The 14,876-nt window shown below is 36.4% G+C and overlaps 1 protein-coding gene across 1 annotated transcript; it reads left to right on the plus strand.

Moving 5' to 3' along the window:
- Nucleotides 1-797: 797 nt before the first annotated feature.
- Nucleotides 798-8,569, plus strand: LOC141405749 (WD repeat-containing protein CG11141). The gene is made up of 6 exons (XM_073990426.1): nucleotides 798-827; nucleotides 925-1,241; nucleotides 1,380-1,664; nucleotides 1,731-2,385; nucleotides 2,451-2,904; nucleotides 4,306-8,569. The coding sequence occupies exons 2-6, from the start codon at nucleotides 1,026-1,028 to the stop codon at nucleotides 4,937-4,939; spliced, it is 2,244 nt and encodes a 747-aa protein (XP_073846527.1). The 5' UTR covers nucleotides 798-827; nucleotides 925-1,025; the 3' UTR covers nucleotides 4,940-8,569.
- The last annotated feature ends 6,307 nt before the right edge of the window (nucleotides 8,570-14,876 follow it).

Raw genomic sequence — 14,876 nt, forward strand, 5'->3', positions numbered from 1 at the left:
TTATGTTCGCTTAAAAATAATTTATAGGGAACATCATTATCAGTTGTCGTCTCTAATGCCGCATCAAACCTAGCCTTTGCATACTCCATGTCTTGAACCGTAACTCTACCATTTACCCGTCTTCTAACTTGAGCAAAGAAACGTTCAATTGTTGGATGGGATGTTGCGAAATTTATGATCAAATTTCCATGCGTTGAAAGCATTCTTTCTAGGGTGACGCATGTTGTGACGATTCGAAATAAAATTGTAGATTGCGTACATTCACAGCTTTCAAAAAATTCTTTATTTCTTCTTAATATTGCCAATTTCTCCGCTATTGACATCTCTTGATCCGGTTCCACCTTTTACACTAACCTCAGCAATAATGTCATAATTCTAACAAATCGAACTGTTACATTTAATGTTGCATTAGCCCGGTCATTTCTGCGATCTTCTTGAAGCTCATTAAACAATGCATGATTGTAAATGCGATTGAATACTTCAATTTTGAAGTCTTCATATGCGTAGGTCTTGTTAATTTTGGTTCGATGAGCTGCGTCGGAGCGGTGTTGGACATAGCGAAATGAAATCTTCTCATTTCTATATTTTATATTGTTGGCAAGGAATTGTTGTGTTAATACTACAATCAGATGGAGAAAATCAATTCACCAATTCAATATGCGGACCGTTTGAACGTAATTGGGTAATACGGACGCTCAGAGAGCGTTCTTGTGGGGGAAAGGTGAAATATTTGTGTACGTCCCGTCGTTAATTAGGTATAGCAGTTATGTACCAAGGTCTTTAGTTACTTCAAATACAATTTATAGAACCCTAATTGAACAGCTGATGTAATTTTGTTTTGATTTTTGTTTTCTTGTTTTGTTCGCTTTGTACGTCCATTCTAAACAATCTAATCATTTATCCATTTTTCTCTATTCCCTATAGTAGTCATTGTGAATGGCTGTGTTGACAAAAAAACTACGGAGAAAATAATTTTGTGCAATCGCCTCATCTAAAAATAAGATTAGTCCACTTCCTGGGAAAAAATGAATTCCAAAGAGTTGTATGCTATACGAGAATGGGCACCCCTAACTGATGTATTCGATCGAATACCCACCAAGATCTCCCGTGGTCTTTTTCCAGCCGATTTAAATATTACCTGTATTGATGGTATTGAAGAGTTCTTGGCACTCGGCTCGGACGCCGGCATTGTATTTTGGTATAATCGCTACACAGGACAGATACAGAAATTGAAATCCGAGGTAATTTTATAAAAACTAATTATGGGTGTTTGGTAATGTGAGACGCCTTGTTTGCTTGCTTTCCTCATGACTCACACAAATGTTAAGTAAGTTGAGGGTGTTTTTAATGTTTATTACCTTCTTCTTCTGTCCGTGCAGAATAACTCACGCATAACTTGTGTGAAGATAGTCAATTCAGTGGAATATATGGTGGCATCTGGTAATAGCACTGGGCAAGTTAGTGTGTTCCAGATACAAAAAGAGTTGCCGGCCGATTTGAATTTGGTTGCACCATGCACGAAAGCCAAGCCCATTGAAAGATATACCATAAGAGATCTACATCAGAGTCCCATCAGTTGTTGTGAATGGTCCAAAAATGGCATGAAATTGTATTCGGGAGATCGTAATGGTGTTGTGGTTCTAACGGAATTGGATTATCAATCGGTAGGAGGCAGTATTAAGTGCTCAAACAAACAATTTTCTAATTGATTGTTTTTTTTTTTTTTGCAGCACATTAGTAAATCGGTGGAAATCCTGAGCGAAGCATATGAAGTTGTGCAACTAAGTGTCCATCAAGGCTATCTTTTGGTCTCCACACTTTATCGTTCTATTGTTTGTTCCAAGGATGAATCGGGGGATTGGGTTGTGAAACAAATTGGCAAAAAGGATCGTAAACAATTGGTAGATTGTGGTGGTACATTCTTTAAGCAAAAGGCAAGCAAGAAACCTCGACTAATATGTGGACGTCCAAATTTACGTTTTTGGTTGGCAGATGTGGAGGGAAATGTGGAAAAAACATTACTTTTTCGAGAGGCTGTGGCAATGAGCCCTACATGGGAAATACCCATACTAAATCCAAAATGTTCAATGTTGATGAACACGTCCATGACCAATTCCCATCATGTCGATGAGGCCGTAACAACCATAGGTGATTCGAAAAATTTTCGCAATATCTATTGTTATGCAGGGCAGGATTCACTGATTGTTACCCATGATGAGCGTACATTGTATATTTTAAATTTGGAGCGATTGAAGGTGGAAGCTGTAGCCCGGGGATTTCGTAAAATCGTTGATTTTTGTGTGTGCAATAAGGAGATATTTGTTTTGGAGGGAGAAAGGTCACTTTTACGATTGGCTCCAATGCCCGAGAAGCCAAATAAAAATGGTATGCAGGACAACTTTAATATTCGACATTGTACAACTTTATATTGACATCTCTTTATCTTTTAGCCAAAATAATTTACAATCCATCTATGCCACCGCCTGTACCCATCATGGGTTCTTCGATATGTGGTACATTTGAAGCCCCCGTAGAATATGAACCAGAAGATCAACCAATTATTAATGCCGAAGAATGTTTTGAGCTGCCACCCATTGAAACATTAAATCTTAACATACCCATAGAATTAGCCGTGGAATCTTCCAAGGCCGAGCAAAATCGACGTTTAGAAGTTTTTAAAGAAATCTCGGAAATGGATTTTGATGATGATATTTTACACCATAGTGGAATTTTACTTAAAACTAGTACACATAAAAAACGTCGCAAAAGTCGGGATGGAGAAAAGAAGCGAACCGCAGAGGGAATTGTGGAAATTGGTCACATTGTTGAAGCAGAACATGGGAAATCTTTGGAATATACCGCCGAGGCAACACAAATGGAAGCAAGCTATTGTAATGGTGAAAGGTAGGTGCAATTTTATCATTTAAAAAATGTCTATAGAAAGGGCCTACTCAAGAAAGGCTCTTTAGAAGCACCCATTCTTTCAGAAGGGGTCTAAAGAAGGTGTATCGGAGCAGACTTTCTTTAAGAAAAGGCTTTTTCAGAAAGGGTCTATAGAAGTATCCTTTCTTTCAGAAACTGTCTTTAGAAGCACTCTTTCCTTCAGAAATAGCCTTTAGAAGCACCCTTTCTTTCAGAAACGATCTATCGAAGCACCATTTCCTTGAAAAAAGGTCTTTAGAGGGGTTTTTAGAAGCACCCTTTCTTTCAGAAATGGTCTTAAGAAGCACACATTATTTCAGAAAGGGTCTTTAGAAACACCCTTTTTTTCAGAAAGGGACTATCGAAGCACCCTTTCTTTCAGAAATCGTCTTTAGAAACACACTTTCTTTCAGAGAAGGTCTGTAAAAGCACCCATTCTTTCAGAAAAGGTCTTTAGAAGCACTCATTCTTTCAGAAAGGGTCTTTAGATACACTCTTTCTTTCAGAAGTGGTCTTTAAAACACCATTTCTTTTAGAAAGGGTCTTAAGAAGCACCCATTATTTCAGATGGGTTCTAAAAACGGTGTATCGAAGCACCCTTTCTTTAAGAAAAGGGTTTTCCAGAAAGGGTCTATAGAAGTATCCTTTCTTTCAGAAATTGTCGTTAGAAGCAACCTTTCTTTCAGAAATGGACTTTAGAAGCACCCTTCCTTTAAAAATTGGTCTATAGAAGCAACCGTTCTTTCAGGAAGGGTCTTTAGAAACATTCTTTTCTTTCAGAAGAGGTCCTTAGAAACACCCTTTCTTTCAGAAAGTGTCTTTAGAAGCACCCATTCTTTGAGAAAGGGTCTCTAGAATCACCCTTTTTTCAGTGAGGTCTTTAGAATCAGAAAGGGTCTCTAGAAGCACCCTTTCTATCAGAAAGGGTCTCTAGAAGCACCCTTTCTATCAGAAAGGGTCTCTAGAAGCACCCTTTCTATCAGAAAGGGTCTCTAGAAGCACCCTTTCTTTCAGAAAAGGTCTTTAGAAGCACCCTTTCTTTCAAAATTGGTCTTTAGAAGCACCCTTTCTTTGAGAAAGGATCTTTAGAAGCACCCTTTCATTCAGAAATGGTCTTTAGAAGCACCCTTTCTTTGAGAAAGGGTCTTTAGAATCACCCTTTCATTCAGAAATGGTCTTAAAAGGTGTATCGAAGCACTCTTTCTTTGAGAAAAGGTATTTTCAGAAAGGGTCTTTAGAATCACCCTTTCTTTCAGAAAGGGTCTATAGAAGCGCACTTTCAGAAATAGTCAATAGAAGACCTTTTGTCCATGGAAAATCTTTAAAAAACTTTCTACCTATCTTATGTTCCAAATGTTCTCTCTCTTTATTTCTATTTTACAGCGACCCGATGAGTTTAAATCTCAAGGAAGCATTTAGTCAACACTATCCCAACATTCTAAGTCCGACGACACTAAAAGAAACTATAGCGGAGAAGGCAAAAACCTTAGCAGAGGAATTAAATTTGCCCGATGTGAAATTGGAACCCATTACAGATGAAGAATTACGCTTGTCCAAATATTTAGCACAACCTCCAGCACCACAGCCACCGCTTGTCTCACCCCTAGACACCGTGTATCCGACAGACAGCATATTCAAAGATTCCAGCATGCAGACCACACCCCATAAAAAGATTTACTACATTGAAGAACAAACTATGGCAGATTTTAACGATGGTCAACCCATAGAAGATGTTTGTCATTCCTTAAGAGCTACAAATTTAATAGAAAATAATGATAATGGTGACGAAAAGCATATCACGTCTCAACCCAGCCAAAGTAAGTCACTAGCATTTATCAATGCTCAACTAACGGAAGCTGAAGAAGAAATTGATAGTTTTCTTTTGGATTTCAATAAAATGAAAGATCCTTTAGCACCAGTAGCAGTAGTAGCAGTACCGCCTGCAGCGCCAAACACAAAATCAGAAAATGAATCATCAAATGGTTCCTCAAGTGAATGGGAATTTTTGGATAATTGAAAGACAAAAAACGTATACCGCTAACAAAGAAAAATCTCATTAGCATTAGAGATAATTTTATTTGGTATTTTATGTTATCATTGACATTGGAGAAGTTAAAGGATTGTGTGTATACACTTTGGTCATATCCCAGTGAAATTTTTGTGTGTGAGAATGTGATAATGATACATATGTCGCTTTGTGAAGGAAATTTAAATACCCTCAACAATGTAAGTTAAATATTTTTAATATATTTAAAACGCTAAATGTTGTTCCTGGTTCTTTAGGCTCGCCGACCTAAATATCCATTTCAAGTTATCTTATTGATAAGTGCGGTCCCTTCGGACTTGCACGTATATCTTGTTCAACGTTCATTCCAGGCCCTTCAGCTTAAGTAACCTTACTATATATTAGAGTTAATTTTGGATTATAGTTAAATTGCCTTGAAGGTGGCATAAGGCTGTTCCGGTCTACAGGGTGTCACCTATTCCATTAGGCTAAAGAGTTTATTCGTCCAAAGACAATATCCGATAATTCTCTACCCTGTCTTCATTCAAATTTACTGCAAAGCTTACCAAGTTCTTTTCCTTCTTCTTAATTTTCGAATCCTGGCCTTTAAGCTACTTAAATTGTGGTCTTAAACCTTCATAAAAGTCTCTAATGACGTTCTTGTAACATCACAATATTGGTACATTCATGGCTTCACAGCGACACATAACTCGCGATCTCACCAGTACCAGTAAATGACACTGCTACTTACTGCTGCTTCTTCTGGTGCAGGTATCTCACCACTTTCATAAATTTAATTTTCAGCGCCGGAAATCTCGGAATTACTTCTTTCCGCAGAAACATTGTTGAGCACTTCATTATTAATAGCTTCGATATCGGAAGCCTCAGAATCAACAGCATTTTCAATATAAGGGCTATTTTCAGTAATATCATTATCCAGTATCCTCAGCATTAAAAACTGACATGTCAATATTATTCTGTCCTTCTGCTCTGTGCTCATCAATTTCACACTTTTGCTTCCTATTGATGTATCCACCTCCCAAAAATGCTTTGAGCAAATGTTTTTAATATATTTTTTCTCGCCGTACTGTGCCGTGTTTTTCCATTAATAACGGTATCTAATATTTTTTTGCTGCATGCATACTTTCATTTTGCATGGGATCTTTGCTTGAGCATAGCGGTATGCAGCAGTATCGGCAGGAGACAATTTGTGATGTTTACGTTTTATGTGTATAGTGTAGTTTCCTATTTTTCTTGTACTACATGCTGCTAAAGATTGTTGGGTAGTCCTGTGCGCAACATTCGTTTCCCTGAAAATGGAACGGAATACCTAGTTGTGCCGTAGGTTCTTCGGAGGAGGCTTTTGGTACCCTCGCAAGTACTTTATGGCCGTTTGCAAGGGAATAGCAAACATTTATATAATAAAGGCCGCCCGCCGAATAATTCATTTCTATTTTAGATGGAGCCCATTAAGCAACCAAAGAATGATAATTTGGTTCAAACATAATACAGATGATTTCCGTAAAAGCTTCTAGAGCCATTTAGAGAGTAGAAGTAATTTAGAGAATAATGTATAAACGTAACGTATTCCGAAGATCTTGATGGTCACCTAGGTTAGGATGAAACGACAAGAAGCATTCTCGATGCTCTTCCATATAAAGAATGTATAAAAAGACTTCTAGTTATGCACCTAGAAAGTTTCCCGATTGGCCACTAACTTTCCTCTTGAAGATATGTTTTTGTTTTCACTCCTGTTCCACGTATGAAAAAACGCCGCTCGATTGTACAAATATTAACTGATATTCCTATGGAGAATGATAAAAAGTATAATTGGACCAAAGGGTACACAAAGTTTTAGAAGTTTTCTCACACTCGCAATCGTACACATACAAATATACAAGAAAAATATCATTAGTATATATTCAACTGAAAACATTTCAATAATTTTGTGATTTATTTTAGTTTTTAAACAATCTGTGTTTTTATTGTGGTTTGGGTCCACTTGGGCCATTAGTTTTTAGCTGACACAAAACACGCACTCACAAATTCATGCTGACATACAGTGCTGCTCAAAACATTTGCAACTGGAATGACTAGTTCATATTTTATATAGTTCTGAGGTAGTTTGTGGATTTGAAATGCCAATATTTTTGTAGATTCATTGTTTATTGAATCCTTTTTAAAGATTTAAAAATTAATTTGCAAAAATTTCACTTATTTTAGAAAAAATATACAAAACAATGCTCGAACTCAGTTTTGGTTCTGCTCAAAACATTTGCAACTGAGAAAATTTTATTCAAAATCTGAAGAAATTATTTTTGTTTTGACAATATATTGTGAATTAAACATTTTTTTTATTATCTGGAGACATCAAAAAGGAAACCAGTTAACTAAATAAATTAATATATCCTTTGGAATCCTGTGCTCTAAGGATAATTTTAAAATACAAAGGTTTTATTCGATATTTAATAGTCTAGAGTCCAGATTAGAGTCCCGGAACCTCCTATATGAATTTAGATTATTACTATAGATGATTGCGTCCGACAAGAACCTAAGCATATTTTCAAAAAATTACTAGTTTTACGTGGTTATATATAGGTTTAGAAGCGGTATTATGCCAAAACATTCTGTTATACGACAATTCTGGAGTGTACATGGTGAGATTTTGACATGCTACCTGTCCTGTTAGTTCTTGGATCTGATAAATATCTCGACCTCATGTATCCTGTACCATTTCTGTCCACAAAAATACCTCCAGGACAATATAAAACACCTTCTACATTTTGGGTCAAATTTTTCGTATAAGGGGACTAATTCTATTATCTTTCGTTCTGGTGATCAATCAAATTTTTTGAAGTCATATAACTTAAATATTGATTTATATCGAGGAGAAGTACTCGGTTTCACTACTCCAAGAATATAACCACACATTTTTTGAATAATTGCTATGAAAAATTCCATTTTTCCTGGAAATTACTGTTTTCCCAAAATTTGCCTATTTTGGTATACCGGTGTCTTTGGTATGTATCGGAGAAGTTTGTATATATTTATCGGTGTCAAGTCTTTTTTTAACACCTGTTGATGACCTCTGAGAGATCTGCTTAATAATTCGTATAATTTTTTTATCATCCCCTGCAGTAGATGTTGTTGTCCTTGCATCTCCTTCCCATTTTATGACGATTTTAGTTCTTTTTACGCTGTATCCAGCTCTGTTTTAGATATTGTAATGTTCCTATGTTTATTTTTGGACCTCGTTGGATCCACAATTTTCAAAAATAACCATTTTAGCAAAGCGTTGAAAAAATTTCTGGTCATAATTTAAGTTTTTCTTAAAAAATTGGACATGTCTTGTTTTCGGCACACTTGTCTATCAAAAGTAAACATATGTGGGATAAAATGTACTCCTCATGAAAGCTTTTTGCCCCCTTCTTCTGATTAAATTCAATTTGATGCCAATCAATACAAAAAACTCGCCAAAAATGAACTGATAGATATTCGTAACACGGAGTTGCAAATGTTTTGAGCAGGCTAAAATATGTGTTCCTCCGATATTTCACACATTTTTTAAACATAAGTGTTCATAACCGAATAATGCTTTTTAAATCTTGAAAATATGGTCAATAAAAAATCAAATAACAAAAACTAACATATTTCAAAACTCAAAATGTCCCTAAAAATAGACTGAATCTGATATAGACATCTGAGTTGCAAATGTTTTGAGCAGCACTGTACATATTTACAAATGCAACAAATGTATTTATTATAAAATTATAGTTATATGATTACATTATAAGTTTATTCCTACTAAAAAACAAGTGAAAAAGAATCAGTCGGACTAGACGACATCTATATACCCTCAGCCTATACGAAAGGAAGAAAAACCAATACCATAAGAAGTGGACCTACATGTCCCCAAAAAGCACAATTTTGGGCTATTATCGTGGGAAATACGGACTTCCCGGAGATAACAATAGGGACCACAAGAAATACCAGGGGCAAAATATTAAAACTATCGCAGACTTGTAGTGCGATTTTCTAACTAATTTTCTGTTACTGACAAAAAAACCTTTCATTCATCACATCTATCATTTCCTCATTTTTCTCCTAGCTGAACTGGCATTTTCGGCATGTTTTTTCAACCTCCTTCTAGCCGGAGACATTGAACAAAATCCAGGTCTAACGACATATATATGTGTCCAATCTGTAACACTAAGGTCACACAAAGAGGAAGGTCAGTCCTATGGGGCACGTATCAAAATTGGGTACATTTTTGTTGCTCAGGGCTTGAAAAGGCTAGTGACTACTCTGATACCGCACATCACTGCAGTATAAACCAGTCACCACACACAACAACTTGATTATAAACTTACATCCACCATCACAACCTCAGCAACAACCTATAAACTTACATCCATCATCACAGCATCACCTACACACTCAACTTCACAAACAAATCCGCAATAGTCCAGCATCTATCATCATCACATATAGTCCAACCACAACACACAGTTTCTTTAAGGATGATCACAATGGACCTCAAGGTCTCCGAGTGAAGTAGCTGCCAACAACGGTAGCTGCGCGTCCTAAAACCAAACCAAACTCTCATACCATCCGCTGCTCAACCTATACGCATCCTGGCTCAATGGTAAACTTCGTCGTCGTAAACTGCTGTCGTAGTTCTCAACCAACAAACAACAGCATCTCCCTCTTAACATCCAACAAACAATTAATCTTGAACCAACGTATCACAACCCGGAAAACAGCCTACATCACCAACAACTAATCTAAACAAACACGACATTAAAATCCTGCAATGGAATTGCAATGGCCTAACACGTAAAAGCATTCTCATCGCAGCGGTGCAAAAAACCAAACTGATCGACAGGAATGATTATTACCCAGCAAAATTTGACGGAATGGGTTCTTTGCGATGACGTGATTTCATGTCATCTTTTGCATTGGTTCAAAGGAAGTCGTGAAAGATCCGATCTTTTCATTAGGATTTGAACCAATGCAAAGGAAGTCGTGAAAGATCCGATCTTTTCATCAGCATTTGTACCCATTCCATCGCTCCAATAGAGATGATGTTTGTGTTTTTATTACACACCTGTTTATTTTCATTTTGGTATGTTCCAGTACTGCAAAAATCTACTAATTTTTACTATTTTTTCCGATAACATAAAGAAAAAATTGTTATCGTAGTAAAAATAAGTAAGTAGATTCTTGCAGTTTCTGGAACAGACCAAAGTTGTTAGAACTGTCGTCGTGATGTTGTCTTACATTTCCTGCATATCAAACAACTAAAACTTCTAAACAATTGGTATTATATGAAGTCCCAACCATCGAGCTAAAAATAGAATCGGACTGCACACATTGCTATTTTAAAAGTTCCCATGTCTGTTCTAAATCTGACATAGAATGAAATCAATCAAATCTCGCTTCTTGGAATTTGAAACGAAACGAAAAGGAACAAGAATCTGAAAATAAAGAAGAAACTACTTTTGGAAAGAAACAACTAAAAATAAATTAATTAGGCATAAATGGTATTTTCCATAAAAAGTCTCTCCTCCCCGTTCGTTACATTTTGTTCTTAGAGATCCCTAAAGCAAGCCGGGTTGTAGATCCCTACATATTTCCGTCACTAAACAAAAGAGTATAAATTACCAAAATGTTGTTATAAAATAACAAAATTATAAAATAAAAGTAATTTACGAAATAAAAATACTTAAAGGAGTGCATTTGGAGTCCATGTTGAAATCTGAACTGGTGATGGGAAGATAATTGCAAAAACCTTTTGTAAAATGAAAGAATATCAGTTGCGGAGAACGGAGGAAGTAATCTTTTGCGTTGCAGCAGTGGTGATTACATTGCAATTTTGGATGTAAACTTTTGAAAAAATAAACTGATAAATTCATTGTAGTTATTTCATGAATTCGTTTGAATTAATAAAGAGTTTTGTTTTTCATGAAAACCATATTTCAATACAGCATTTCCATTTTCCAAACAAGACATGAAAATTTCATGCCAAGGGTTTGGTGAAAATGACATGCCAAAGAATTGGTTAAAATGACATGTCAACGCATTGGTTAAAATGACATGCTTAGGATCCAGAAAAGAACGTCATCTTTTGGGGTCCACGCTCATATAAAATTCATCGATGAAGATGCTAAAAAGATGACATGCTAGATCACTTGCACCCATGATTGAATGTCATCTTTGGCATCGAACATTTTGCTGGGTAGGCAAGACCGCGAAAAAGAGGCTGGCGGAAGAATTGCCTTCATTGCCTATGACTCTGTTGCGTACATTCCCATTACCATACCAAATCCACAAATTAAAATTCAGTAGTGCGATTCTCTAACACATTTTTTGAGTTACCGACAAAAATCGTTAAAATTAAAACGCAAAATTATGAATGAAAAGTTAAAATAAAAGTTGACAACACTCTTGCTTTCGGTAGAACTTTAACGACTGGTTTTTATTCATCGCTAACTTACCGAAAAACATAGGTAATTACCGACATTATAAGCATTTTAATTTTACCGACAATTGTCGGTAGCTCAAAAAATGAGTTAGGGAATCGCACTACAGGTCATCAAGATAAGCTCAGACGAAAAAAAACCAACAACGCTCAAACATCTACATTCCCAGCTAACAATTTTTTCCGATTTCTCTGATTTCCGATTTTTTATGAGATTATCTGAATATTTTTTTAAAAATTTGTTGATTTCTCTAATTTTTTCCTAGAAATTTGACCGATTTTCTAAAAGTTTTTTTTTAAGAATCTCTGCACATTTTCTGAAATATCCTCGTTCCCAATTCGAACCGACTTTCTTAAGGAAATCTAAATTTCCCGCCGAATTTTCCAGATTTTTTTCCGTATTCGGACCGAATTCTGTTAGAAAATCTGATTTTTTCTCCGAATTTACCTCCGAATTCGGACCAAATTCGTCGCGAAACTCTAATATTTCTTTAGAATTTCCTTAGAAAATTCTTTCCGAATTCGGGACAACGTCCATACAACTTTCGTACCGAATTCGACATCAGAATCGGAAATTTTTTCTGAATTTCTGTCCGAATTCGTAACAAAATGTTAGCCGGGGTCCTACCCAGACTGTGTGTGTGTGTGGACTTCAAACCGAATATTGTCCATGACTCGGTTACATACAGTTTCATTACCCTACCAAATCCAGACCCACATATTGAATTTTTCGAAATCAGATTTTCTCAGTCTGAAACGGGTGTCAAACTTTACATCATAACTGATCATGGAAAACGAATTGTGGTACTCAGAACTAGGCAGCAATTACATGAGAAACCACATCGTGAAAAGGTAGATGGCTAAAATTTCTGCGTCATCACAAGTATTACAGCCACTTGTAGAAGCTCCCCTGACATTTCCACTTGTGAAACTGAGTTTTCCCACCTTATAATACAGAACCTTTACCAACTTTGATAAGGCGAGAGGAACATCTTCAAGACGATTACAGAAAGTTAATTTTCCAACACACCCTTACCAAACACCACTCTCAACTGCCAAAAAAGTTAATAATATTGAAACGCATGAAAAAACGTAACCCGCATCCTTTATATCTAACCAAACTTCCCCACAGAAACCTCAAGATTAGCCTCCTATAGAGTTAGGATGTGAGAAACCAATTAAAGGATACCTGTTTTTAACAAAGAAATGGACAGGTTCGTGTCAAATCACAAGAGAGACAAGTAGAGGGAACAACTAGAAGACTCTTTCGCCTCAAAATGTATTCTCTTCATAGCCCACTACTTCAACAAATGCATTAGAACCTCGAGATCCCAGATATGTGGATAAAAGGACAAATTATCGCGATCCCCAAATCCGGGAAAGCTGCACAGAAAGAAAGCAATACCATTTACCATTTCTTCCCAACATCTACAATTAAAAAATATCAGAGGATCTCAATAGTAAAAGGCGTCACAAGAGATCTATACTGGTGTCCTTGGACCTGTCAAAGGCCTTTGATACAGTCTGCCACATTCTTAAACGATATAAAATATACTACTCTTCGAAACTCATGGCAAATTACATGTCCGGACGACAGTCCTATATTTAGTTTAGAGCGACAAAATCTAAACAAAAACGAAACAGGCGGTCCCCCAGGCAGGAGTACTTTCCCCACTACTTTTACCACCCAATCTAAGTCTTATCTTATAGGCAGACGACTGCAGTGAGATATCCACAAATAGAAAACAGATTAAATAAATACCTTCCACTGCTGTCAGTTTTTTTGTTCGAAATCAGTAACCTTAACTTTTCAGCCCCAACTTCCTCCGCTAAGTTAAAAGCCAAGACAAACGGTAACAACTATAGATGGGCAATCTCGTTCCTTTTGCGGTTCGATTTGTTCCGTTCCGCAAAAGTCGTTCAGTTAGTTCCACTCAGTTCATATCGTTCGTGCTTCTTCTTCATCAAAACAAAAGAAAAATAAATTGTTTTCGGATTTCTTCATGGTAGATTACAAATATTGAAAACAAATTTACAATCGTTTTGCCAATTAAAATACTTCAATTGCTTTTTTGTTAATTCGGCAAAGATCAGTTTAGTAAGAAATGAAAAACGAAATGACTATAGCTGTGTCTTTTTACGTGATAATTAGTAATAATTATTACTAATGTTGGGTGCCAACGTGGTGCAATGGTATGCACACCCGCCTTGCACGCTGAAGGTCGTGGGTTCGATTCCCCGGCCAGTCAAACATCAAAATTTTCAACGTTGGCAAAATACCCCTCAGTAATGTTAGCGAAATTTCCTGAGTATTTCAGCCATGTAAAACTTCTCTACAAGTGGTGTCTTAGGACACGCCGTTCGGACTCGGCGATAAACTGTAGGTCCCATATCGCTGAGCTAATATGAATCGGGGTGCACTCATTGATATGAGAGAGGTCTCCCTTGTCCCGTATGGGATGTTTGTGGAACAATTATAATGTTGCAGATTTTGACAGTTGTATAAAGGAAAAGTTGCTGGAAAAAATGTTTCAGCAACATTTAGTAAGTAAAAAGACACACCTAATATGAGATTTCTTATTCACTAATAAAAGACAGGGAGAGAGAGACAACTGATGTTAAATGAACTGATGGAACTAACTGAAAGAGAATACCAAAAAGAGAGAAAAACGAACGAGGGAGCAAAAGGAACTAGCTGAACCGCATAGTCGGACCTAGTACCGGTCGTTCCTTTTGTGGAGTAGTTCCTTTGAACTAGTTCGTTCCGGAACGACACAACTCTAGTAACATTCCAACGGTCAAATCGCTAAAAATTGTAGGAGTCACGTTGCAACTTAAAGGATAAAGTGAGAAAACTCAGGGGGAGTTGATGTTCATAATCGGGCTGTTTATCATTGTAATCAGGACCATAAGTACTAACGGTTGTAATCAGAGAGGTGGCTTTAAACTGCACTAAAGAGCAAACATTAGGTCTGTACGATAACTTTCCCAGTAATAATTACTCAGTAACTTCCAACAACTTCTCTCAGTGAATTTTACTCTCTCAAACAAGAAAAATTGCAAAAAGTTATCAAACAACATTAGGTCTGTACGATAACTTCCCAGCAATAATTAATCAGCAAGTTCCAGCAACTTCTCTCATTGAATTTTACTTTCTCAAGTAAAAAAAATTGCAGAAAGTTATCGAACAACATTTTGTAAGACTTTGCCAGATCAGCTGTTTCCGAAAATGTATGAAAATTGTTTTTGCTTCTTTTGATATTTTGAAGCAAACGGGACAAAAGCATAAATTTTAAAATTGCATTTTACTTATATAAAGCAATAATACCATCAACAACGCTTTAGAATCTAAAAAAAATGTTAACATTTGAATTTGTTTACATTGAACAGCTGATTAAAAGTCAGATGACCAGACTTCAAATTTTTATGGGACAAACTTTCCCAGCAAACATTTGCAAGTTCTCAGTC

Source organism: Musca autumnalis, unplaced genomic scaffold (genome assembly GCF_047663935.1).
Source record: "Musca autumnalis isolate F117 unplaced genomic scaffold, ASM4766393v1 scaffold_5, whole genome shotgun sequence".
Lineage (NCBI taxonomy): Eukaryota > Metazoa > Arthropoda > Insecta > Diptera > Muscidae > Musca > Musca autumnalis.

Excerpts from the sequence above, each read along its gene's own strand:
- LOC141405749 (XM_073990426.1), top strand. The coding sequence starts at position 1,026 with ATGAATTCCAAAGAGTTGTATGCTATACGAGAATGGGCACCCCTAACT. Across the intron at positions 1,665-1,730 it reads CGGAATTGGATTATCAATCG|CACATTAGTAAATCGGTGGA; the intron begins GTAGGAGGCAGT and ends TTTTTTTTGCAG. Across the intron at positions 2,905-4,305 it reads AGCTATTGTAATGGTGAAAG|CGACCCGATGAGTTTAAATC; the intron begins GTAGGTGCAATT and ends TCTATTTTACAG.